This window comes from Brachionichthys hirsutus, chromosome 15 (assembly GCF_040956055.1).
Source record: "Brachionichthys hirsutus isolate HB-005 chromosome 15, CSIRO-AGI_Bhir_v1, whole genome shotgun sequence".
In the NCBI taxonomy this organism is placed as follows: Eukaryota; Metazoa; Chordata; class Actinopteri; order Lophiiformes; family Brachionichthyidae; genus Brachionichthys; species Brachionichthys hirsutus.
In genome coordinates this window covers 5019534-5047461 of record NC_090911.1, presented here as the reverse complement: position 1 = coordinate 5047461, position 27928 = coordinate 5019534, and the positions used below count along the sequence as shown (strand labels likewise).

Below are 27928 nucleotides of genomic sequence, written 5' to 3'. Positions count from 1 at the left end.
TCAACCGTGGCCGTGGCCGTGTCCGTCAGGGGGGGGGGGGGGGGGAGGAACAGAAACAAGCAGCCTGCCCACATTCTCACGTTCAGACTGCCAGCATCTGTTGACAGACTCACACAAGCAGCACACAGATGTACACTTCCCCACCTCTCTCACTTTCACGACTACACACACGCACCCACACAGATGCAGCTGCGCACACACAAGCCCCCCCCCCCCCGACTGCAAAAGGAAATGGGCGGAAGGAAGCATCAGGGTGCCCTGTGGAAATTTCACATCTCATTGCTCTCCATTTGCAAGTGGCGAGTGTGGGTTTTAGGAGGGAGCAGGGCCTTCTGGCGAAGTCCGGTGTGGAGAGAAGACATAAAGCTGGCGGCGCACACGTGGCTTTAACCCCGTCTGCTTCAGCCACTTGGGCTTTTGTCTCAACGCCGCCCGTTATCTCAAAGTGCGGTGGGCTTCTTTAGGCTAATGCTGGCAACGTGGCAAGTTAACTGTGACAAGCATCTTGCTTTTCTTCTGCAGCCGAGAGGATGTCCAAACTGTAACTGGTTTTGGCGCCGAGCTCGGCATCTGTGATCGACGTCCACTCTTTCTGATCCAATCGATCATCCATCCACACGACACTTTAGCGCTGGGCTGAAGCTAACGTGGCAGCAGTTTCATCACAGGCTTAAAGTGAGGTAAGGTTAAGGCCTGTGAAAATGTAGGAACACACACACATGCTCACGCACATGCAAACACACACACACACACTGCAAGGGTGTACACAACACTAAGGTTGTCGAGGGGTTGAAGGGCCCTTTGTGGAGACTCCTGATGCAGGGAAGCAAGGAGAAGGCAAAAAAAGTAAAGGAATGGGTCCTGGTGGAAAATGTCAGCTTAAAAGATGGGAACATTTCCTTTTCAGCAGTTTCCCTGTCTGGCATTTACTTCACAATGGCCCATTCAACAGCAGGTGACGCCTTGGCATATTCAGATGGGGCCAATCCTGAAGCGGTGCACTGACACTGGCTGGATAATGAAACGCAGCATGGAGACAAACCATGGAGGACAGGACAATCTGAAGGGGAACACTGACACTAAATGTGGAACATGCACCGGGATACAGAAGCAACTCAGGGGGCTCCTTTGACCCCCAGTTATCAAGAGCAGCAGAGCCTGCTGCTCTTTGTGGATTGTAAATCACAGCAAACTGACCAAATCCGATTGGACATGCCGATTGAAAGATTTCCTGCATGAATTGAATTGTTGTTTGATGCAGATTGGAACCGAGAGCAAGCATGTTACTGCAACCCTGAACGAGCTAACGAGTACTGTAAAATGCACAATACAAATGAAAGGTACTTGGGTGGCGGAAGATGAACTGATGAGTGATGTAACCGGACAGTACCCACCTTTCCTGTTTGCTGCAGTCACAGAGGGCAAAGAAAAGGGGGGGGGGGGGGGGGGGGGGTAGGGGATTAATAGGTATGCGTTATCCATTTGAACCGATCACTTCTTTCTACACTCAGAAAGCTCAGTCCAACTGCTCTAAAAATGTAAAACCAAATCAACTATTCTAAACCTTGATGGAGAAAAAAAACGTCATCGTTGTTCACTGTTGGCAAATATGCAGGCAGCTAGAACAACCTGACAATCCTTTTGCACGTTTGCAGCTCGCCCGCAGTGAAAAGGGCACGCAGACACCAGCACAATCTCTCCTGTCTCGCTACGTCTGCACGGAGAAAGGACTTCCAGACAGAGGACGCTCTATTCAGCAGCAAGGCCTATTATTAACTGGCCCCTTTCTAAGTCAGCTGGAGATGGAAGGCACACGGCAGTCTGCAGCGCTGCGGACGGCAGGATGCAGAATAGGTATGGTGTGAGATGGAGAATTCGTAATGCAGCCATCAAGCAGCGATAGGAAGGCGGTATCTAATCAGGAAGAAGCCAAGTGTGGTAAATAACGTCTCAGAGGTAATAGATTCTCATCTAAATGGTGTTTTTAATAGTGGCCAAACCACATTACCATTATTATTATCTCCTCTGTTAACACACAAATCATTGTTCAATACTAACAAGCCTAAAAGCAGCCCATCTCTATCTAGCACTGCAACTAATGGCTATTTCATATAGCAGAATTAGCCCAGAGAAAATTAATTATCAACTATTTACATAATAATTGAAGAGTCTAACTTAGCTTGTTTTGATCTTTCATTACTGTCATATTTGATAAAGTCGCAGTGTGCTCAAAGACACAGTGACATCGTTTTTCAGTGTCTAACATGAGTAAAAATCTGTATTTTCTGTTTTAATTGTGACATTATCCATTTGTCTGTCGTCCCCCCAAGTATTTCATGGCTCCTGTTTATCCTCGGTGTGCTGAACAAGGGGCAAGTTGACTGCTTTAAAGAGATATTGAATGAGCTTTTATTTAAGCTCCCTTGTTGCATCCTTCTGTTTCTTATCTAGAATAACCACTGGTGTTGGCTAGAACACATTTCTCACTCCTAATAAAGAGTTTTTTGACAGCCAAGCTGTGCTTTTCATTAGGAAAGCAATGTCAACTGACACTTCACATGGTCCTGCTAAAAACGGCCGACTGGGCCAAAAATCTTCTGGGGAGAAATGAGGAATTTTGTGAAAGACAATTCCCGTTACACTCTATATCCTGGTGGGGAAATTGGATGTTACAGTTTGGTCTGTGAGCAGCTGTGTGCAAGTGGCAGAGGGGAGCAGATCTCATTACCATTCGTGATGCAACCTAAAGAAACCTACACACAAACACAGAAGAAAGATTTAGCACGGCTGCTTACTTCTTGAAGAGCAGGATGGCGATGACGATTGCGATGATCAGGATCACAGCCAGAACTGGGCCCATAACCCACAGCATTTCCGGTTGTTCCGTCCCCCGAGCTATGCTTGCTGTGATCTGAATCGGGTCCGAGTAGGGACTGGCTGAAAATGTCATCTGCTAGGGCAAAAGAAAAGATGCATGAGAGCATTTTCATACATATACTTTAAATCACACATGATCTACAAAAAATATCCCATAATATGTATAAAGTATATCATAAATATTGTTCTACTTTGTTCTGTTGCTTTCATTACACAGCAAGACATCGGTGAAGAACCACGAGACTTGATTACGATATCAACGCAGACTTTACGGTACTTTTGAGCATGCTGAGATTAAAATACAGCAGTGGCAAATAACTTCACAGGAAACACATTATGTGAGAAACAAGAGCAATCCTTTAAAAAATTGAAATAATAGTGATCATTTTCGGGGTTTTGTGTAACTAATATAACAATTCTGCAGACAATGAAATATAAACACCCGGAGAACCATATCGCTGCATGCTAATAAAGTTAAAAGATGCAGCAGAGCAAAACATAAAGCCTTTTCTAAAAGTACGTATCACGGTTAATCAATTTCCTACGTCTCCACTGGATCCTTGAATTGCGTGAGGGATGACGACTGGTTGAATTTAAGACGGGAGAGTGAGAGGGGCATGGAGGAGTGTGTGTGGCCCTTGGCCATTCAGATAAATGGCAGCCCCGGCGAGGAGTCATCTCTTCATCATTAGTGTTCATAGCATGATGGAAGGAGGAGGTGGTGATGGGAAAGGTGCATTTCCACCTTGCTTGCAAATGTAAATCTTTCTGCTTCGTCTTCAGTTGATGGAGGAGGGGTTTGTGTGCGTGTGTGGAGTGAGGAGTGAGTGCGTGATGTGACACAGTATGGTGTTTAGAAAGTGTCTGAAAGAAGGAGTCCGACTGCAGCAGAGCAGGTGATGGATGAGAAAGGAGGAGGAGCGATGCCAGGCATCTTTCATTACAGCGCAGCATGTCTCTTAGTGAATGACGATGGGGATGCAGGCTGGAGGGGGTTATGAAGAGGGGCACGGGTGACAGATCCCAGGCCTCAAAGGGAATTGGGCTCCCAGCATGCACCAGGAACGGCGAGGAAGCAAGCAGCAGTCATCTGGATCATTAGCCACACAGCGGCCTGCTCCTCGGCACACAGGCAGATATTAATTGGAAAGACAATCTGAGATGAGCTCCGCGAGTCCTCCACTCTGTCAAATAGTTCTGTTATCGCTCTTACTCTTGGGCAACTGCAGGAATATTTGACAGTATGAGAGTGAGTGTGTTACGGCATGTCTCAATTGTGAAACAGACCAGCTCGCTCTGATGCATGGGAGCGAGCCTAAAGATTTGCATGTCCCTGCTACAGCAATGGTGCTTTACATTTGTCATTAGCTCACACTGAGATATAATCAGTGCTATATACATATAATATTTACGTGGAAAACGTCCTCCCCTGTTTTAACGTGATGAAAATATAATTTTGGAACAATGAGAAATGCCGCCGCAGTAAGACCCTCCTGATGTGATGATACCAAGAGGCTTCCTTCCCCTTCGGGAGGAGTCAGGAAAGGCTTTAGGATGAGGCCCCGCAGGGAAGCCTGGGAATTTATTTAATTTCAGTGGTGTAACAAATGACTGCAGCTGTGCCTTCAGAGAGGAGGAGAAGAGGGGAGGGCCTAAAAGAGAGGGCTTTTTGTCATGCCAGACTATTGTGATCATCCATTTGAAGAGCCCTAATATCTTGTGAAAGCTTGGTCACGTAGCTTCTGACGGCTCCGTGCACATGAGAGCCGGAACCAGTGAGGGACGTTTAAGTAAAGTGTGTGTGACTCACTGTGCCGGATCTCCAACACTGTACTTACAATCCTGTTTATTATTAAGAAAATATACTACATAGACCAAAAGCCCAACTTAGCGATTTCATGAAGGAGTTGAATCAGAAAAGAAGACACAATTTCGGATTAACATGTAACGACATTAACTCCATATGATGGAGTGGGGGGGGGGGGGGGGGGGGGGTCAATTTGTGTAGTGTTGTAGGCACTCTGCATATTCAACAACAATTTTGTGTGAATGTACTTCTTTGTTTACTTTGACACACACGTGCATCAGTCAGTGAGGCCATGAGAAAGGACGTGGTGTGTGCGTGGACAAATGTGTGTGGTGTACGAGCATCCATTCTCTGAGCCCCCATTAGCATATGGCATATAGTCACTGTGAGCGTGTGCTTGACTGTGTGTGTGTGTTTGTCTGAGACGGAGCGGGAGAACAGCAGAGAGAGCAAGAGAATGATGAGAGATGGCAGAAAGCACTGGCAACAGAGCGAGGGAATGGAGCCGAGGCGCTCTAGTGGTAGCAGCGTGCTGTCGGGCCCATGGGCTGCACAAACCTCCCCAGTCGGCCTCGGCTCTGCCGTCCCCCTGAGTACGGAACCAGCTAAACACAGCACACTTTGTTTCTAGGCGCCGTTGACCCCACTAGCTTTCGTGTCTCTCCAAAAGTGGCTTAAATAAGCCGCAGGGGTGTGCTGCACAAAAACAAGCAAACATGCAAAGACACCCTGGTACGCCGCTCTTCCCCGTCTTGCCTGGAAGGCAGAGAAGAGAAGTCAGGCTAAATGCAGAGATAGAAAAACAATGGCAAAGAGGTGTCCATTTTTTTTTTTTTTGAGAGGACATATTATAGCATGGGCGCCTTTATCAATGAGGACGACCCTAAATGATGACCTCTCTTTTTATTCACATGCACTTCCATTCAGGATCAGAGCTGCACTTTTTCCTCTGTCGCTGTCTGCATAGCATCGTAATTCTCTTTTTCAAATTTGGAAGGAAGTCAATCTTTATTATATGAAGGATAATTTGAGCCCACAACGCCAACAGAATGAGCATAAAGCCCGTTCTCGTTGCGAATGAGTCAAATTTAAATGTCTCAATAGCAACACAAAGAGAAAGCTGTGGCGAATGCATCTGAACAGTTGTTTTAGTTTCTCTCATGCTCCCCCCTCTCTCTTATCAAAAGAAAAGCGTTACATTACTACACTCGCCCTTCATTCCCTCTCATCCAAACTTCACAGGCTGGACAGGGCACAATGCAAAGGTTTCACTTTCCTCTTTCCAACACAACCCCTCAGCTCGGTCTCGCATCACACAATATTTCACGCCACCTCCCTCCTTCACTCTCTTCTCACATTAAATGATACTGTTTATACACACCCAGCATCTATCATCCCGTTTCACACTTCCCCCGGCTTGTTTATCTGCCTTGGGTGCTGGGGAGACATGAAGGCACATGCTCTTCTTCTCTCTCTCTCTCTCTCTCTCTCATCCCACTTTGCCTCCCCTTCCATTCTTCCCTCCAGCCACTGCTGGCTGCTTGTGGCCATTGATATACGAGGGCTTATTAAACCCTGGCGGTCCTGTTTCATATACACTGGGGGAGTTTGGTTGGAGGCGAGTAAGTGTAGTAGAGACACAAGTCATTTACTCCAGTGCCTGTTGTCTTATTCTCCTGGGTCTGGTGAAGATCCTGCTAGAGGCAGATTCTGACAACTGCTCAATCGCACTGCACGCTTTACTTTCTTCACCCGTTTGTCTGCCGATAAATGTTTGCAAGTGCTGTGCTGGGTGTGAGAAAACAAACACTGTTGTATTTATTATCTGTGGAGTTTCCCAGAGTGCAGTTCGGGGGGGGGTAGACTACCTGTAGACCCCGCCTCAGAATGCAGAATGTTTTCATGAGGCAAGGTCACTGGGTGAAGTGTTAAAATCAAAGTGTTTGACATGCACTGGAGTCATATTGCTGTTTGATGTGGCAGCAGGTTGTGCTGCAATTGACCCAAGGACGGCCTTTTCGATTTGCTTGAAGTTGTGAGACGGCATCACGCTGCAGGCTGAACAGGTTTTCTGGACAGACTGAGATTTTCCATTTGACATGAACATGTGCCTATTATTATTATGCTTTTTCAAATCAAATCTATTTCGGACCTAATACATTTGGGTAAAATTATGTTATGCAGCAATAACCTATATCAGAAAGAGTTTGTCTTTTTGAAGTTGTGTGAAAACAATTATATAAAACGATTCTGTAAAACTAGAATGCCTTGTTTTCGGCTGCATGACAGCATGCAGTTGCAGTTATTTTCATGTTTGTACAGCTGATAAGTATATTTAAATATTTTTGTAACTATGACACAAACTACTGCTGTGGGATCAGTGTATAATTTCCAGTCGTCTTCATGTAGATAACCTGAGGAAATCCCATCAAGGCATTCCCGAAATGATGCCTTGATGTGAGCGAGATGGATGGGCGATGGGCACGTGGTGCGTTTGCCTACAGCGATCAATGGAGCAGCGGTAAAAGAGGCTGCGGGCCTCAGAACTGATGGTCAGAATACTTTGACCCAAGAATCCAGGTCATTTGGAGGGTTTGGATATCATGTTGCTGCATTACTGCAGTGAAGGTAAACACGCTGATTGGCCCACCCTGTGGATGAAGCCTGATTAATCCAGGCGACTCTGTTTAAAGGTGGGAGGGTGTGACAGACTTAATGGAGGTGGAGGTGCACCAGAAAAGGCAACTCTTCTGCAGCATCTGGCAGGTGAATTGAGAGTGTTGCTCATCGATGGGGGTTTAAGCATCTGCTTTGAAGTCAAGTGCATCACAGCTGCCCACTGGAGCCTTTTTGCACCTCCCTCCCCTTGTCAGAGAGAAGGAGTAGAGGATTACTGTTGGGGAGGGGGGGGAGGAGCACTTTAAGATCATTTAAAGCAGTCTTCACTGAATCCCTAGATCCTGTCGACCAGGCCATAATTTTCTTGTTAACCTCAGGCCGTGTCCACACGTAGCCACGTATCTCCAAGAACGAAGATATTTCCCTACGGTTTGGCCAATCATCCACACGAAAACGCATTTAAAAGGAGTTTTAAGTTTAGAAACGTCACTCCGTTTGTGTGCGCCAACAGCACGGATGCCTTCAAAACGTATCGCTTATCGCTTACATGTTGACTTTATATTCCAAACCTACGTTTAGGAGCAATTCTGCCTCGTTGTTGCTTCACACGAACGAGCCTGACGTCGTTCACGTGTTGCGACCAGGATGACGAGGGACAGAGCGTTCTGATTGGATAGGACTTGGGGAACTACGCCGCCAATTGGTTTGGCATGTTTATGAATGTAAACACACTAATCAATCTTCTCTCTTCACAGACAAGAACGATGGGGGGGAGAGATGGTGAGAAACACAAAGAAGAGACTGAGGAAAGAAAGTAGTTGAGAGCAAAAGAACTAGGTGAAAAGTTTGGGGTTTGCTTTTTGACATGGAGTAGACTCTCTTTCTGTGTGTTAGCCCAAGGCCCAGCCACTGAATATGCATGTCCCGGGTAGTGGAGAAGCCCAGAGCAATCGCGGACCCTACTTCTACCTGCAGTGAAGTTTACTCCCCCCCCCCCCCCCCCCATTCCGTGGAGACCCGAGCTTCTGTGTTTGAGCTGCTTGATAAGTGCATGAGGCTTCCACTTAGATAGCCAAAAGTCTTGTATAAGCATTGTAAAAAGATCTGTGCAGGGGCCCTGCTGGCTGCCAAAATGACCCGGCTGGATCTCTGATGAGGAAGTTATCAGGACAAGCTGCAATGCATTTCAGAGGAAGCTGTAGTACGGGGTAAGGCTGCCACTTGGTGAACGTTTGACGTGAAGCGTGGTTAGAGGGACAAACTGATTTTACCCAATGGAAGATGATACATATATAAATATTCATAACATCGTCTGCCACCTTTAAGAGAGTCTTTTACTCAAACATTTGCACTTGCATTTTTACAAATTAATATGAATATTATTTTGGTCTATATTACATTATCTTACATGGAAATAATACCAATAGGAGTCATGCTGTTTGAGTGATTGTCTTTTCTTCACGTGTGTGTCTCTTACGTAATTAGCAGTGCTGTCGGCACCCTCGTATCGGAGTACGGCCAGGACAAAGCAGGTATACTCTTGTGGACTGGTCAGAGGCTTGTTGTAGAAGCCGTTGTACTGCTTTTCATCACCTAAGACAAAGGAGGTGGGCAGCGAGACCAGCTTTGCAGCGATATAAGGCTTGGACGAATCCAAGTGACGTCGCCGCCTCAGGACAGGAGTTTCACTGGACTTGAGCAGCTGTGGAAAACAAAAAAAGGAGCAAAAGTGAAAGGACAAGTTGAGCAAAAAAAAAAAAGGACTGTGAGGTCTAATCTAATTTCAGAATTTTAAAAAAAAAATGCATAGAGTCAGTCCTGGCAGCAATTTGTGTGTATTAAAGGTAAAAATAATCAAATGTGGCTCGTGTGACATATTTTATTAAATTCATTATCTATGTCCTGAGACTGTCTTCATAATGCGGACAGCACTGTCCCTGTTGAGAAAAATGCTATCAGTCTGCATCGAGAATATCTGTGTGGGCAACAACGTGCTAGCTGTCTCTTCTCCCTGCAGAGCCTAAAGAAAGATGCTATATAATGATTGATCATTTGACTTTTATTTCATGGCTTACTCCCTCTCCTACCAAGGCCTTACTCAACTTGCAGTTTCAAACATGTAAAAAACATCAGGTTTGTGCCCCAAACATCTGTCTTTGTGTGGAGATAATTACTTTCTTTGAGCTAACCCGAGACTTTAAAACATTTTATTTATTTTATTATAAATCTTTTCATGTGGGCTGGTAATATTTTACTTTGCTGTTGTTTATAGTAACTTTTCTTTTTTAGTTAATAAGGTTTTAGTTTTTGCTGTGTTTGTGTTATCAGCCTTTATTTACTTCCATTGCTCCACTTCCCATTTATATTTTCTGTAAGAGAAACCAATGTTCTTTCATAGGTTTTAGTTTGGGATTCTGGCTTGATGTAATAGATTACTTAATTCAGTTGGTAACGCTGGCCTATTTTTGCTCCTTGCCTCGGGGGCCTGTTTGTGTGTTGCTTTAAGAGCATGCGTAACAGTGTGCAGCAGCAGAGGCCCAGCCATCTGACAATCTGCCTGTTTCTTTATTACGCTTTATTGTTTTAATGTGCAGATTGTATATTTTTATGGTCCTCCAGCACCAGCAGAGGGTTAGGATTTGATCTTTTTTATTTTTCAGATTTATTTTATTTCTTTTCAGTATTTTGTTCATCCAATAAAGTAGCAATGCACACTTTGGGCCATGATTGGCCGCACATTAAACTGTGAATCAGCATTCGCAAAGGCAAACATTTGTATTTTAAAAATCAATACTTGCTCAACAAGAAATAAACATTGACATGCTTGTTTGAGGACTGCACTGACCCCATTCCTCCCAAGGTTCAGGCAGCTAGCAGGAAAGGCTGGTTCTATCCTACTGAATTTTATACCACTATATTTATATCTAGCTGTAAAGATGTAAATAGCAGCAAATCTGTGTACATAACAAATGTAAAACATTTTAACCTGTATATTTCTGTCTAGTAATTTCACTTCTGGCTAGATGCTGTACTTGTAAAATGACAATAAAGTTGAACCTAACCAAACATGAACTAAACTAATCTAACCTTTGTAATTACATGCATTGAATTTTCTGAACATATGCACATGAGTGCATATGTTATGCACTCATGTACATATTTTATGTATTTTTAAGCCATGGATTTTGTGTTTCCATCAATGAATCCAGTACAGCCTAAAAGAGTGTTTCATGTGATTTTTCTTTGAGGGTGTTTTGATGGATTAAAATGGAGCGAGATTGAGATGCTTTATTTTTTTACACAGCTAATAATCATAACTTTGTTCCCAATAGGCATTGTATTTTTGCCTGTTTTTGAGTTTACTGATGATTTTGTAACTTTAGCCAATCAGCCTGGCAGGAATAAAACAAAATGTACACAAATGCCTTCAATTAAAGTTGAATTAATTACAATGAATGAATGAATGAATAAATAAATATATATAACAAAATTCCAGCCCGCTGTAAGCCCATATTTGTAGGTGTCTATCTATTCAGACCTTGGAGGAAGCAGACCCTGTGCAATTTTAATTCCATAGCCCTGCAACAGAGTTACTGCCTGCCCTAAGTTCCATCAAATCCTAAAAAAACTGACTACCCAAACTTTCACCAACCCCTAAAATCTTAAAACAGTTCCACAGACACCCCTAAAGAGATGATGGCTTTGCACTACTGAAGTGCCCTTTGCTCATGATTACTTTGCAACACTTCCACTAAACTGTGACCTCAGCAATTAGTGCATGGTCCAGGACACAATCTCAGTATGACGATCAGGCTGGTGAATAAATGAGAGCACACAGCGCTGCAGCCCTCTTTCTCCTGTAGCATGTTGTTTTCTACCATTGATGTCTTGTGCGTTGCTCCAGATGCAGCTTCATTAAATCATTATGTCGGAGGGAGGAGACAATGGCCTGCTCAGTGTTTAATGACTCAGGGAGTCCCATCTCTCTCCCTCTCGGCCGCTTCTGTTATTCCTTCAGAGAGACTGAACAATAGCGATGCAAACCAATGAGCCTCGCAGTTTACTTAAAAATGATGCTATTAATATTTAGGCACATAATTTAGCTTCAAATCCTCTTGTGGACAAGGGAGACCTTTATTCAAAAGAATAATAGAGCTGTCATGAATATTTGTCCTCATTTGAAAAAACCTCATGTATAACTTTGGATATGCCAAAGTTTGACTACGAATAAAGAAAACGGAGGCAGAGCATTCATTTGTTAAAAAGTGATGAATAAAAGAAAAGTTGCTTGCATTACATTTATCATAGTACTTACTTGAAATAATCCCCAGTGGCCAGCAGATGGGTAGAGTCTGCAGATTTAGCAACCAATCAGGCCAATTTCTACCTGCCCAAGTGAGCCCTTGTTTAATATCGCTGTGCCCCGCCCCCCCGCCTCCGCGCCCTCAGGTGGGTAGAACTAATTATCAACAACCAGCGACTTCCCTCTCAGTTGGGATGGGGATTGATGACCTTGCACACTAGCCATTCAGCCACCGCCTGGCACTCACCTCGTCCAGCTCCATCTCGTCGGGATTCTTCCACTGTCGCGTTGACTGGGACATGGGCACCACCACAATGTAGTACCACCTGCCAACAGAAACACACAACCCGGGTGTCACAGAGACACGCCAAGATCAAAACACAATAATAACAACACACTCAAAACATTCACAAAGACGTACCGCCATCGGGAGGATTCCCGGGCTCAGTCGAAAACTGGTGCGGCACACAAGCGGGTCCGACCAAGGTCAAACATCAACAGATTGGCACTACATTCGCCAATTAATGGCTAATCACTAGGAACACCTGCTATGTAGACTGGAACAAACGCCATCCCAGCCAGGGGAGCCTTTAGCTAATAGAGACCCCCCACAGAAATCCTGAGGTTAATAGCACCAGCTATGTGACTACTCTTGTGTGTTCTTGTACTGCGATCGTCACGAAGCCCGATAATATGAGGAAAGGAAAAGAGACATTTAGGAGTAAGGATCAATCTAAAGAGTACGGTGATGGATCGGGATGTGAACCAACATCTGTGTCTGGGTTCATTGAAATGCTGCTCCTGACTTGCTGTCCCTCTTGAACTCTGCAGCAGTTAATTTTTCCTTTAAGTCCCCCCCCCCCCACCTCCCCAAATGCAACATTCAAACGCATACAAAATCAGCTGTTTCTGACAATGGAAGCCGCTGCTCCTCTCCACGCCTCCATTCTTTGATCCGACATTCAGTTGAATCTCGGAGTCAGAGAAGACGTGTGTAACAAGACCCCACGCACAAACCTCACCCTCACTCTTCCATCCCCAATCACATCTGTATGCCAGTCAATCTGTGCTGTAGTTTCTTCAGCCCTGACAGCCCTGTAATTTTTTTTTACCTCTCCTTTATCAACACTTCCACTACTCAGGTGTGTGTGTGTGTGTGTGTGTGTGTGTGTGTGCATCTGAAGCACAGACATTACTTGTCAGGATCTGCTACAATTTTGCTCCTAACAGTTTGAGTTAAAAGATAATACATCTTGACCTGACGCTCAACGTTTCAATTATCATCAGCTGCTGGTGTAAATAGGACTGAGACTAAAAGATACAGTTGAAAGTTTCAAAATGGGTTTCGTATTGATTTGACTTTGGCTGTGAGAAAGGTTGTCTGGATTCAGAAGTTGCTCCTGGTTGATAACATCTTTTCTCTGTGTCCACAAACAGGCTTCCAAATATCAAGTTCCCATCCTTTGCTCATTTCACGTTCACATTTCTGTATGAAGTTAAACTGGTTATTTTTTTCAATTCCACAGATCTGAATTGTTTTAAATGTAAATATTTTTTATTAACTGTCAAGGATTTAATAATTTAGTTTTTGGTGTTAATTACATTTGTAGAAATGGATCAAAAAGACAGCACTGACTACCAATATATTTAGTGCCGGTGAATCCTTGAACTTAACTGGAAACGACGGGAGTGACATGTTGCTCTTAATATTGTCTCGCCTGAAGGACTTTCGCTGTGACTTGATACTGACCTAACGCGTGTCGTGGCTTGGACCTTCGGCAGGTTGATTGTCATGGTGCCACCCTGAGCCTGGATTGTGCCGGGCTTGGTCTTGATTAAATCGGGGGCAGTGCGGATGGACACTTGTTGCTGCAAACCACCAGCAATGTTTCCCCTGCTTGTCAGCACAAAGGAATAGTCTGTGTCTGGCTGCAGCTGCGTGATCAACTTCCTCTTCAGGTTTCCTCGCACTTCTACGCTTTGCTGGTTGTACAAGATCTGTGAGCACACATAGGAAAACGTGAAGCCGTGGATTTAAATGACCATTGAAAAAAAATTAAACAAGGAATTCAAATATTTCAGTGAAGGCCTTCTTCGTCAAGGAACCGAGGAAATACGCATATCACTTCAAATTGATATCAAAACCAACTAAACATATGGACACGGTTGTCCAGCAGGGTAAGAATTGAACGTGACGACGTTTCACCATTTTCCCATTTGCATGACAGGCTAATCAAAGCAGCAGTTGGCTTGTTTGTCTGACCCAGTGTTTTCCCACAAAAATGTACACGCGCACGTGTCGACCAGACACGGCATGTAGCAGGCATGATTGGTCCTCAAGTCATGTAGGCGTGGCCAATTCTTTCTCCACTCGCCCCTCTAACACACAGAGATGCACACATGGACAAAAGCAGAATTGTTCTAAGCGTGGCGTCCATCTCATCTGATACCTCGTCACGCAGGCTTTAGTGCTCATTGGTGCATATCCAATTTTTTTTTTAGTGTCAAATCATCTTTGCTCCCTTACCATTAGACGGGAATCAATATAAATATCATTTTGACAGGCCATTTCCTCATAAATGAGCTTGGGACTGGATTTTCTGGATTTCTTTGTGCAAGTAGGGCATGTCAGTGCATTCCACCCAGGTGTTACAGGGGAGCACTGCAATATGGTCATACATACAAATATTGAATGAGCACAAATTATATTTTTAGATAAAAATGCTGGTTTTCAATTTTAGAAAACCTTGACCATCTTCTATTGTGCTGTTTTTATTTTGATGGTTGGATTTTAAAATGCTTTATTGTAATCACATTTTTATCCAAGTTTAATAGCAAGTGCAATTACAAATATTATCATCATATATTAAAAAAAAAAAAAAAACATAACATAATAACATAACATTTTTCCCCACTCACTTTAAAAGGCACTTGGGGTTGGTAGTTTGGTGGCAAATCCCAGGTGAGGAGGACCGATGTTTTCATGACGGCTTTGACCCCGAAGTTTAAGGTGGGAAAATCTAGGAAGGAGAAAATCCTTTGATTGTTATCTCAAGTATGAAATCTTGTACACCACAAGTCTGTGTAATTCATTTTCACACTACTATACAGGAAGTAAACAAGGTTAACACTTCACAGTGATACCTCTAGGCCAAACTTGACAAGCCACAGGGGGAGCTTGAAGAGCCTCTGCAATCATTCATGCTTGGTTACAGAAGAAAATAAAAATAGCCTTCATTTGCTTTAGTCAGTTACTGAAGTTTACAACGAGAGAAAGAGATCTCCGCATAATGGGAAAATGAGTATGGCAGTGGGGGTGCGCTCTGCTCGTAACTGGTTATGTATAAGAAATCCAACATTTTCATTCTTGTAAAATGCATGAGTAGATATATTCTGAGCATGCCTTATGATAATGGGGAACGGAGAGATGAGAATGCATGTTAATGGGACTGTAGCATGTAATGAGATTAGTACTCCATAAATCAATGAACTGTTGTACTGTACTGAGTATTAGATGATAAAACACAGTTTCAGCTTGTTCAGATAAGCAGGTGATATAGTGATCATGTTTATGCTGCAGTGTGTGTGTTGCGCCTCAGTACGCATCAGCATATGCACAGCCAAGAGTGTGGGCGGATTATTTGTGCATGTATTAAATCCTGATTTACATGTGTTCAAATCACAACTGGTGTGCTTATGTTATGTGTGAGTGTCATGCAGGTGTGACGTCATCCTACCATTTGACATGGTCCTGCTCTGGATGCTGGGGCTGAGGGGTCCTCCGCCCTTACTGGAGAACGCCTGAACCCGGATGTCGTAGGTGGTGTCAGGGTTAAGGCCTTGAATGGTCATGTGCGTGTCGGCCGTGCGGTTGGTGTTGTTCTGCTGACTGTTGATGTCCCTGTACACAACCACGTAATGTATGATCTTGCCGTTCCTTTCAGCGAGCAACGGGGGCTCCCATGTCAGCTGGGTGCTGGACTGGGTCAGCCCAGTGACTTGCAGGTTGAACGGAAATCCCGAGGGCACATCTTCAGGGGTCCTGATCTCCTTGACGAAGGCTTCGCCGAAGCCTGCGCGGTTGCGGGCGCTGAGGCGGAAGACATAGGTGGCGCCTTTGTGAAGACCCGTGACGGTGTAATAGTTGTCCGTCTCACTAAGCTCAGGCTCGTTGTAGGTGTCCTCGTCAGTACGTTTGTACTGCAACTTGTAGCCCATGAGCTCGCCCACCATGTCTTTAGGAGGCTGCCACTGAATCAGTGCTGTGTTGCCCATAGTGGTGCTGATCATCATACTGGGTCTGCCCGGCACTGGAAAGAGATGCATGTCGAAACTAAATGCTCACCCTGTGTTCAAGAAATAATTAGCCATTTTGGGGAGACACAGCTAAAATATATAGTAAAGACAATGACAACATTGATTGTACTCGTTGACATGCCATCAATGTAAGGTCAGGAAAAATACTGCCCGTTAGTTGAGTGTCATACTAAAATTAAAAACAAGGAGAAACAGCAAGTCAGAAAACAAACGTGTTAACAGAAGATAAAATGAACCCTATGAATGTTAGATTTCATCCACCTCATCCTAAGCAGTGGTTACCCATGGCAACTAGTGTGGCTGCTGAAGATCTAGCATCCCACTAAAGCCACAGCATTACATTCCAGTCAAGTTAACAGCTATTAGATAAAGGTGATGAGTTTCCAGCCACATTACACACGTTCAACTGTACACAGTCCTGCATGATAACCCTGAGCAAAGTGACTCTGACCTGCTCCGGTTGTTGTAATGACTTTTGCTTTGCTTCGAGCTCCATCTCCCTTGGTGGTGTACGCTGCCACAGTGACCGAGTAGGTGGTATCAGACTGAAGTCCACCAATGATGGCCTCCTGCAAAATGGAACAATCACGAGGTCAGAGGTTCAAAGGAATCGGTGAACCTGAGCAAGGCTGCCTCGGTGGCAAACAAACCAAACCACAAACCACCTCTCACACAAGCATCCCTTTGCAAAAAAAACCCCACACAACACCAAAAGAAAGACACAAAAAGAAACACCATTCTTTATCCAAGTGTAGTTTCTTGATCAAATTGACCTACAACAGGAAACAAAACATTTGCATCTGATAGAGTTTTGTTTATATAGGACAAGGAACTTTTCTTGAGTCAAGAAAAACTCCTCTTCCTGCATCCAATGTTAAGGCACACGCTGAACCCGTTAACCAACAAACCAACCAAATGAACCAGAACATCACCAGTGTGTCAGTGTTCATGTCTGCTGCATGGATGAGCATGAAGCTGGACCCAGAGGACCCTCTCAGCTCTGCACTGTAAAATCCAAGTCTTATTCTACTTCTGACTACCCTCAATAAACCCCTAATAAAGATCAAATATAGGAAATAAAATCAATTGAATTTTTTTTTTTTATTCTTAAGTGGGATTCTCGCTACTTTGCTGTCCTCTGGATCGCCATGCACGTAGCTGAGCAGTCTCTTCACAAAACCACAGACACATCAAGGTGGCTGAACACATCAGGAACAAACAGACGGGAAACCTCCTGCAATACTGGCACTCACTTCACCAGACTGCATCAGTCACACACACTGGAATGAGGCACTGTGAGCATGAACGAAGCCCATAAGTCAACAGACACACAGACACATGAACATGAATACTCACCAATGTTTGTAAGCTATGAACACATACTATAAGTATGCGTATGCACACACACACACACACACACACAGTTTTAACGTGCACATGTTGCACACAAGGATACACGCAATGCTGAGAACAAATGAATGCCTGCAGCTTGAACTCAGATACTGAAGTTGTCTGTTTCTAACTGGGGCCACTGAGAGGACAAACACAACGCTGCCTGCAAGCCTTCCTGCCGGAACTCCTCGCAAACAGCCCATCCTTCTAGAAGATTAGATGACTTTGCCCTGGCGCTGTTTTTCTAACTAATGAACTTTTAATTTCCTAACCATAGAGGAACATTTAACAGGCAGCTCAGTTTGACAATACTTTTTTGCTGCCTGCCCCCCCCTATTTTTAAGGGACATTTGGTGCCCCCAACTCCAGCCTTTAAGGGAGGCAGGGGAGAGACAATGTTAAATTACAGTATCATTAAGCCATTTTAACTTTATGAAGGAAGTCTCATTATTCTAATCATGCAAAATCCTTTTTACTGTCTTAGCAGTTGCAGCTGCAGATGTTCTTTTTTTTTTTCATCCTTATTCTGGCAAGGTCAAACTGGGCCTAGCAACAGTTTTGAAACTCAGCAGAAAATAGAAAAAAAGAGCGAGGCTTCAAAGTTTCCTTCAGAGCAAGTGCTTAGAGCAGCACCAACGGGCATTACAGAGATTATTAAGGCGACTAGTCGTAGAAATAGATTCTTCTCTACTGCGCTCCCTACACCACTATCCTCACGAGTAGTAGAAAATGCCTGGGGGGGGGGGGGGGGGCAGCATTCTCAAAGCAAATAAATATGCTTCAGAGCGTAAGGAACCATTTGTATTTGTATAAAAAAAAAAGGCCATAAAAAAACAACAACCTCACATTCCATCAAAAACTGTAATACCTGTGAGAACGCCACGGGTGAACAAACCATTCCATTGTTTTTGCTGTTGACATGTGTCTGTGTCTTGTCACACTACATTAGCTACCTGGCACACAGGCTGCTGTTGCCCAAAGATGGCTGCTAAAGGAATAATAAAGATGCGTGAACAGATGTCTTCCTATGACAGTGTAAAGCTCTGTGTCTGTCAGGTGTTAATCAACACGTTCAGACAAAAGGCGAATGTGACTCACGACTTGTGGGCGTAAGATGAAGAAATCTGACCATGCGTGAAATGCAAACAGATTTCTCGTTTTACTGGCCTGTTATGAAATAGATAAAAATGATCGCCGCATATCCAGCTGGCTAATTTGTAAAAAGAGGAAAAACAAAAACAAACAAAAAAACTCTCGGAATTTATCAACCTTTGCAGGTGAACATTGGATTCATTAACCGGTATTCTATGAGGGAATTTTTTTTTTGACATTAATTTAAGGGGTTAAAAAAAAAAAAATGGATCAAAAAATGTGCTTTTATTTGAATGCTGAAAACAACAACGAGGTACCCCGGCTGGCCTCGACTGACTAGGAACGCTGAGTGGCTCTGGAGCTTTCCCGGTGCAATATGACGTCGAGGCGGCAATAAGCCATAACAAAGGGCTGAGTGACAGCCACAGAGCAGCGAGCAGCCATCAATGCAAATGAAAAGAACACGAAAGCAACCTTGGAGATGTGTTGAGCCGATAAAACACACGGCTCCTCCGGTTAGACGGGCATGTCGCGTGGAGCGCCTTGTGAGACAGCAGGTTGGGTGAGCCTGGTTAATGCCAGCGTCACACCAGGATGGCGACAGACAATCTTCGACGGCACCGACAGAGAAAACAAATCAGTCAGAGCTGCTTTTAACTTCCGTCTCTTGGCAACAGCGCGAAATATTAGACTTCTACACAATCATTAGTGCATATAATAAATACTCATGCTTTGTGGTTGTAGTGCGCACACACACACAAACATAGCATCCCTGGCTGTGGTGGTGCTCGGGTTGTGCTCTTTCGTGAACATTCATACTATGTCGAATACAGGCATTGGCACACACATAATCCAAAGGCACACAAAGCCGCCCCCCCAACTTCAAAATTAGAAAGGGGAGAAGAGCTTGCCCTGCAAGACAACCCAGCAGCACACATGGAGTGTTACTCACATGCTCGGTGGACTCCTCAATGTTCCACTGATGGGAGACAAGACACAGGACATAGCATGGGGGGAGAGAGATGAGTCAGGGACAAACACAACAGGCAGGGGAAAAAAAGCACTTGTCTTTTTTTCACTCAGAGACAGATGAATGCAGGTGTCACCACCGTAATGCTGGAGACAAAGAGCGCAGAGGGAGAGTGTGTTGGGACAGGAGTGAAAGTACAAAAAACAGAAGACAAGTTAAATGGCTCGGGCGAGTTGAGCAATGGTTGTGGATCGCCTTATTGTTCACGATGCACTGCCTCGTTTTTCATTTGCAAATGATTCCAATAAAAACCTTTCTCATCCTTAATGACAAAGCGCCTCGATTCAACATGACACCTGCGTCACATTGGATGTAAAGCATCAGCTTGTGGCGGCTCTGAAGCATTGCTGTCCTGTCAGAACTGAGGGAGGGGCCTTTTATGCATTACGTATATTCAAATAATGTGTTAAAATGTTCTTGTTGCTTGCTGTGTGGGGGAGCAAACAGCCCATTTCTTGCTGTGGGGTTCCATCAGTGTGAAATCCTATTAGCGGTGCTGCTACGCTAGCCCTGTGACATCAGGCCCCATCGATGCAGAATGCGTGGTGTTCCCCAGCGCTACAGTTCAGTCGCGGCAGAGTTCACTGATGACCCGGGTGACAATGAGCAGGAGAGATGACAGGCTGGGGGACAAATTGGGGAACACAGAACGGAGGAAGCCGTGTGAGGGTGGTCGATAGCAATGATTGTATATTTGTACGGCAGGAAGAGAGATGCAGGAAGCTGCTAAACAACGATGCTGGAACATTAAAGGGTAGGGGAAGGAGGTGAATTAATGACACACCTTCATCGTCTGACTTTAAAGTCCCTGCTTTTGCGTTTGGTCTGTGGTCCGTTTCCCCTTCTGGGTCAGTTCTTCTAGTGTTTGTGAGTACCGGTACACCCCCCCCCCGCTTTCCACCCTGCCTGCCTTTAAACTCATGCTGAGCCTGTTGTCTGCTGGACTCTTTGCCTGCTATTTGGACTGCCTGTGTAAAAACGTCATGCATGTAAAAACTATGCGTTAACTTTAACCAATGGGATTTTGCTCTTGGGTCTCATTTCCTGCAGGTATCAATCATGGCACCTTCGAGACGACATGCAGTCTCACAATGAGACCGGTTGTTTGTCACGATCACCATGAGCACACAATCATACAGCCGTTATCTCTAAACGTTTGAAGACCTTCAGTGAATGAATCAGTCACTGAGGAAGATGCATATCTCTCATCTATATGTTTTAGATCATATCTAGACAACCTTAAATACATTGTAATTTAGGTAAGCAAGTCCTAAAAAAACATGGGGCTGATGGAATCGGCTGAATTCATAAAAAATAAAAAAAAGTCTCTCTGGTGAATCATTGCGCAGTGGAGCAACTGTGTTTTTTATACTTCATTGAATGTTGGCATATGAAAAGAGAAAAGATGCAACTTTTCCACCCTCCTCCCAGAGGATGAATGTTTATCACCACCTCGCTAACTCAGGCAGACGCAGGGCCTCCTCGTGGCCCCGGCTGAACCCAGTCGACACACACGGTGCGTTAAAAAGCTGCTACCTCATGCTCCTGTGAGAGGACGGGGCATTAAACAGCACCATTTAAGAACAGCTGCAACTTAACTCCATGCATAACAGTTTGTGACGTGCCCAATTACTTAATTTGTTTACCAACGACTCCATTTGGTAAGTCGACGGAGAAGCGAACGCATTTAAGGCTCGCAAAAGTTCCTATCTCATCTCGGGTTTTAATCCCTTTCTATCGCAACCTGCTTTTGCTTTCTGCTCAAAACTCCATGGGAGAATTATAAATTACCCCCCCCCTCATTTATATTTCGAATGCCAACGCAAGCTGAAAACACATCATTGCTGATAAGCGTCGTTTGTAGAAACGGGAGCAGTGCAATTTTCAGGCGGGTGAATGCAAATGTGATGACATGGGCTGCGATGTGTGGCTATAAAAAAAGGGAGCGAGTGATGTGGAAGAGAAGGAGCTGTCATGTTTGATGGAGTGAAACGGGCTGAGGTGCTTCTTTTCTCTCTCTTTTTTGGGGGGAAGGATTCACATTCAACTCCAATCTAAAGAAGTGAAGGCCATAGTCAGTGAAGCATCGCCTTGCTCGCTGCCAAACACAAATGCACCACAAAAACGCATGAGTGGTCAAACAAAATGAACCTGGGAATGTAGCGCTGAATGAAGGCTAACGAGTGCAGGAAGGTAAACTTCTGTAGAAATGATCTGAAGTGCAGACAGTGGGCTGACCTCAGACTCCAGCAGGCCACATCTGCCAGCTTATTGGGCAGTTCCAACGTGACCCGAGAGGTCGCTGCGACCCCTATGTGGTGTGGACTTGCCCACTCAGGTTAAGGCGACTTTCACAGGAGAAAAGTGACTGAACAGGGTTTGATAACATCACAGATAACTTGGCCTCTGGTGTAAATTTAGCAGGGAAATGAGGGCGCTATGTGGGCTCCTGCTTGAAAAGAAAAAGAGGCTGTTAACCCGCCCACACACAGACAGCCTCTCCCAGTGTTTCTGCTCACCCTGAGCCAGAATCAGAGAGAGACAAGGACGAGGGGCGTTAGATAGATAACCATTTTGAATCCAATCAGATGACTTGGATGTCTGACTTAAGTCTAAGATGATGCTGCAAGTGCCTTTTTTTTTTGCTCCTGGCAAGCTTATCGTGCATCCGCTGCAGGTGAAGGGGCGGATATTGAACTGATTTCACAACAAAATAACAGATTCTTAAGAGAAAACCATGAGAGACGGGCCAAGTGAGAGAAAAACTGTTTTTCATTTGATTTGTCATCAATTGCAGGTCTGCTCTGGAGGGATCTGCATGACTCTGGGATGAGTCACCGAGTCTTTTCAGACACTGGATCACAGACTACAAGGTTCATCTCAGCAGCAAGCATGTTTGCACATGTCGTCTGGATTGTTTTGTTCGGGTAAAGTCACGGAAAGATGCCTTAGAATCTGAGGAATTGCCTTAAACCGGCTGGGTAAACCCGGACAATGAATGACTGTGTGGTCTTTAGTGACGTCCGGGCAGGTCCTCGCAGGTTGGCTTCATACAAAACAGTCTGTTGAGATGAGTCAGTCATGTGTAACCAACCCGCACGCAAGCCTCTGGTAATTGCTCAACAGGCATCTTAGGTGGGAAGGGTGTACGAGAAGGACCCAGGGGAAAAGAAAAGGGGGGGGGCAGGTAGATGGGCAAAAAGGAAGCATGGGACGGAGGAGACGTTCAGGTGTCTGAGCGGTGTCCCTGGCACCTTACTGGAACACGAGGGGACCGCTGAGCGCCAAATTGTCTTTGAGTTCATCGTCCCAACCTGGCATGAATCAGACATGGCAGGGAGCATTGTTTGCTCGACAAGCAGGGTCATGTTCAGTTCAGCTTTCATAACGTAAAACAAAGTCACGCAGAACATGGCGATAAACACATCCAGGAAGAAAAGCAAACACAATGTTTTTCGATGCCGCCCTGCTCTCAGGCACGCAGTCAGATAACAGCGAACAGCAGTAGCTGCCAGAAAGCACTCCTGTAGCACAAAGGTGCTGGACTATGGGTATTAAAAGGTGGAACACTTGGCAAGCAGAGCCTCTTATTATTAAGGATAAAGGATCGTTGTACAACTGGGTTACACAACCAAATGACCCTTCCAAAAACCTGCCATGCCTAACGCAAAAGTACAGGGAAAAAAATGAATGAAGCGGACAAATATAAAGAACATTTTACACATTCAAATTATGAATGTTATTATATGCATATTAGTCTGAAATAGATAATATGATAAAGATATTAAGAGTGGGGCATCCAGCAAATCAGACTGATCGAGCTGCAAGCAGAATGGATGTTTGGGGCTCAAACGTAAACCGGCGGAGTTTAAACACAGATGGGGACACATGGGCTTTTGATTTTCCATTGCTTGGATAGTCTGAGTCCCATTTCATTCTCCTGCAAGGATTGAAGGCTTTAAGTCCCAGCTTGGTTAGCGTCACTCCCATCCCATGTCCTTTGCTCTACTCCCAGGGAGGTCCTGCTGAAAATGTGCTGATGACAAGAGACCGTCTCAAAACATCTGCCTCTGTTGATGCGAACGCTTTGGTTGCTTCTCCGTTACAGAAGTGTGTTCCTTGGATTGGTAATAAATGTTTAGAGGATGAATAAAATGAATGACAAACTCCGGCTTTTATTCCGGTTGCTCTGTCTTAGTCCAAAATTCACTCTTATGAATGCCCGATGTCTAGGTGACTTTGGCAGCATGCCTCTTCTGAGATGCTACAACTTAAGATGGTGAGGAGTTTGCCAGAACAAATTCGGGTTAACAGCTGCACTCAGGGGTACAGTAGTGTGTACAGGCTAATAACTGAACTAGCAACCTGTTGCTCTCCCTAAATGGTGTTGCAACGCATTTATCAGCAAATGCCGCTCAGGGATACACGCAAGGCTGTTCAAAAAAACATTTTGTGGCGTTCCTGCTGCCAGGGAACACTTACTTATTCAAATTAGATGTTTCTATATGGGACCATCAACAGTGAGAATAAATGTGTGTTTTCTCCAGGCATGCAATCAGAACAAGGCTCTCAAGCTGGTCTCTTTCCTCCAACAGAGAGCGAGAAAAGCGAGAGTGAGGCTTTTGGTTTTAAGGTATTCATGAATATCTGAATCTCTCTGAAGGATTACAATCTCTCATCCATCTCACAGTGTCACGCGGCTTCGGGAAATTCAGATCAGCCTGAATTAATGTGCAAAGGGCACCATGTGGGGGGGGGGACTGTAATTCATAAACATGGTAACAAGGCAGTGCATATGTATTATGGTTAAACTGCAAAAAGAGGTGCAGTGGTTCCACTAAGCCCACTCCTGATCTAACACTTGTAAAATATTTAATAGCTATTACTGTAGAATTAGAACGGATCTCATTACGACAGCTAATCCAAAGCTGAAGAAGTAGGATACCAATTTAGAGTCAAATGTCGCATGTAGGAATGGTTCGAAGCAAAACATGTAGGGAGGGATACTGCAGTGGACAGAAATACATTTTGTGTCACCCAGTTGGGGGGGGGGGGGGGGGGAATTAAGTGTGAATGCAGAGAATGGAAGAGAATACGGAAGCAGTGGGGAATAGCAATAGAGGAAAATGAACATAAGGCAGGTACACAGAGAACAAGAGACAGAGAGAGAATGGGCAAGAGTAAGACATCGTCCCGTACCTGGGCCTCTGGCAAAGCGACGTCCATGATGTTCGGCTGGCCTCTGGGCTCACCATTCTCCAGGCGGGAGAAGATGACTTGGTAGCCCCGGATCTGGCCATGATGCTTGGCCTGCAAGGGCGGCTTCCAGGTAACCCGGATTGCTGTGGAATTTTTTGCCTCAACCTCCAGCTTCCTCGGGGGCGCTCCTGGCACTAAGATTCAGCGGGAGGGAAAGGGGAAGAGAGACGAAAGCAGATGAGAAACCCAGAATGAAACAGACAGTGAGAGAGATGGGGGTGGGGTGGGTTATGCTGAGGTTGTTTGATTTTATTCAGTTCTTTGCATTTTGCGATTAGGAGCCAATAAGTGAAAGCAAATCATGACTCGTGAGTTTTTATCTGGAAGAAAGCCATGTCCCCAAACACTCAACAGAACAGCATGTGGTCCTGTGATGAAGGTATAGACGCTGGATTCTAGTATGAAATTAGTTGAGCTGCAGCAAACTCCAAACATGCTAATAATAGACGACTGTCTCTCAGGAGAAGTCGCTCTGTCTGGCTGCAATCAAAATGACAAATGAATGAGAAGAAGAGGAAAGAGCTGTTGAACAGAGAAGGTTAGTTCAAGCTATTTATCAGGGAAAATGAGAGCGGCCACGGCAAGATGAGCCTTAACCTGCTCGAGATGCAAAGAAGTATAGAAATGAAAAAGAGAGAGAAACACCCTTCGTCTCAAAATACTGTCTCGTTAAGTGGAAAATTGATGAACAGGAAAAAAGTTGGATTTGTCGAAGCCGGAGAAAGCGAAGGCAAATAGCGACAGGCAGCGCAAAGCAACACAACAGAGAGGACACAACTCCAGAAGAGGTGCCAACCTACCATCCTCCTTGGTTCTCACCCTCACCGGGGCACTTTCAGGGCCTGGCCCCACGTCAGTGTGTGCCCTCACCCACACCTGATACTCAGTCCACTTCTCCAGGTGCTCCAGCGTATAGCTAGTAACATCCGCGCCTATCCCCGTCACCTCATTCCGGTCCGTGTCTTCTCCAGCCAGGGCCTGGTAGCTGATTGTATATCGCACAATGGCACCGTGGCGACTAGCCGCAGGTGGAGGGACCCAACTCACCTCAAGGCTGGTGGAGCTCAAGCTGACCAGGTGTACCTCTTGAGGGGGGGCGGATGGGGCTGGAAGTGGAAGGGGAGCACAATCACAGGGAGGGGGGTGGGGGGGTGGATGGATCAAGCAAACCGAAAAAAATACAAGATGACACAAGCAAACAGAAGGTAAAACTGGAAGCTTTTTGTAAGGTGATCAAAATGTCACAATAAAAATATGTAGCTCCAATCTGAATACACAACTGAGCGAAAAGTGAAGACCGTTTTCATCTTCAACAAGTATTATATTTTAAAATGAAGGCCCAATCATTGTAAATTTAGCCTGGACATGTGAATTCATTTGAGCGTTAGTCATTTTAGGGAAACGACAATGTTTATGCATGATCTGAATATTTGCAATTCAGTACTGTACATAGAAATACACACCGGGGCTGGGTTTTCAGTGAGGGTTAGGGTTAATGACTAATTTGTAGTATTGGTGATAAATGTCAATGCAATGCATTGCAAATTAAAAATAACGGACTAATTCTTTTTTTTTTTTTATACCGTCTACAAAAAGCTTCCACACTGAATGCGATGGCGTGCTTGGACTGAGAAATTGGCGGGCAAAATCGTGTTCCCAGGCAACTGTTGAAGAGTTTGGCACAACATTTCCATTTGAGGCTATGGACTGTAAAAAATGTGCCAAAACGTGTTCAAGCAATGTTTTTATGGAGATGCTTTTTTTTTTTTTTTGTCTAGAACTCCTCTCTGCTGCCTCTCGCAGGATGCAGGGGGAGCAATGGACTGGACAGAGATATGCAAAGAGTGGAAACAAGTGCTTTGACAGTGTCGACTGGTATTCTCACGTCGACGCAGAAGCTGTGGGCTTCTGAACAGTGTTTCTCAGAGACTGCCGAGGCACACTGGGCTGCCTGAAGTCATGCAGTTATGAGCATTCTCGCTACCATCAACATCTACCTTCCTGTACAGAGTGTGTGAGGAATAAATGCACTGCGAATCAGACTCATGGATGAGGTGGTGAAGGAGTGATGTCACCACTGCTAAAATAAAGCAAGCGGCCGGCGGGCGTAGTGACACTTTGAATGCTGATACTTTAAAAGCAAACCATGACATGCGGCAAAATACAAGCCACACATGGGGGAAAACACAAGCACATACCTTTGACACTGAACACAGGCTCTGTCCTCAGACAGATCAACAGGAGAGTTAGTTTTATTGACACAGGTGAGGCAGTTGGATGTGAGAAGCTGACCAGGATGGTTGCACGCTCAGCATTTCTTTTATGTTGCGCTGTAACTGCCTGGATATTCAAGTTACCAACGCCTGAACCTAAACCTGCTTATTTCAGCTCAGACCCTCAACAAAATCACTGGACAACGGGAGACACGAATGAGAGAGAAAATGTAAGCTACCGGTATGTCAAATGATGGTACTTACTGGACTGAGCGGTGCGAGCCTCGATGGGTTGGGTGAAGACGCCTAAACCCATCTCAGAACGGGCTGCCAGGGAGAAACTGTACAAGGTGTCAGGCTTTAGCTGATCCACAGCAAAGGAGCCGGCTGGGTCGAAGGTCACGTATCTCTGGAAGGGTAGAGCCATATACGTACAGGTGAATAAAAATCAAAAGGAAGCCACGCCAGTCCTTTTCATGTTGATTTAAGCCATTTCTTGCCTTGTCATGACAAATAAAGCCCGAACTGATGTGTGTCCTTCTTACATGCATGACATTTGAGACTGCAGATATGAATGTTTAATGAATAATTGGCGCAGTGGTCCAGCAGCGTTGAGTGAAGAGCCACAGCACTAGGAGACAGAACATAACTCTGCTGTCCTCGTCAGCAGGGGAGCTGAATGCATTACTGTGACAGCCGCTGCCTCCCATTCGGAGGAACCACATCATAAAGAGAAGATTCATTCATCTGCAATGTCACTGCAGAAAAGCATTTATAGAATGACAGAAAGACACACACACACACACACACACAGGACAGAATAGAGGAGAGGAAAACGCAAGTCAAATAGTTGGGACTTGATGTAGTTATTCTAACCTTGTTGTCTGAGCCTGCTTCCCAGTACTGCAGCTCATACTTCGTGATGGGGTCCTGCACGGGCCATAGCCACGATAGCATGATGCGGTTGTCCAGCTCAGCTTCAGCCTCAAAGCTGGAAGGCTGTGCAGGAACTGAGGACA

The 27928-nt window shown here is 44.9% G+C and overlaps 1 protein-coding gene across 1 annotated transcript in view; it reads right to left on the bottom strand.

Annotated features, from left to right (window-relative positions):
• Nucleotides 1-27928, bottom strand: part of LOC137904325 (receptor-type tyrosine-protein phosphatase F) — a 94010-nt gene that overhangs the window by 26013 nt on the left and 40069 nt on the right. The window contains exons 8-18 of the mRNA XM_068748490.1: nucleotides 27786-27919; nucleotides 27174-27318; nucleotides 25497-25802; nucleotides 24637-24830; nucleotides 16375-16492; nucleotides 15344-15916; nucleotides 14526-14626; nucleotides 13357-13604; nucleotides 11854-11932; nucleotides 8802-9005; nucleotides 2796-2950 (exon numbers count right to left, since the gene is read on the bottom strand). Coding sequence (XP_068604591.1) covers nucleotides 2796-2950; nucleotides 8802-9005; nucleotides 11854-11932; nucleotides 13357-13604; nucleotides 14526-14626; nucleotides 15344-15916; nucleotides 16375-16492; nucleotides 24637-24830; nucleotides 25497-25802; nucleotides 27174-27318; nucleotides 27786-27919 — 2257 coding nt within the window. The remainder of the gene's footprint in view (nucleotides 1-2795; nucleotides 2951-8801; nucleotides 9006-11853; nucleotides 11933-13356; nucleotides 13605-14525; nucleotides 14627-15343; nucleotides 15917-16374; nucleotides 16493-24636; nucleotides 24831-25496; nucleotides 25803-27173; nucleotides 27319-27785; nucleotides 27920-27928) is intronic.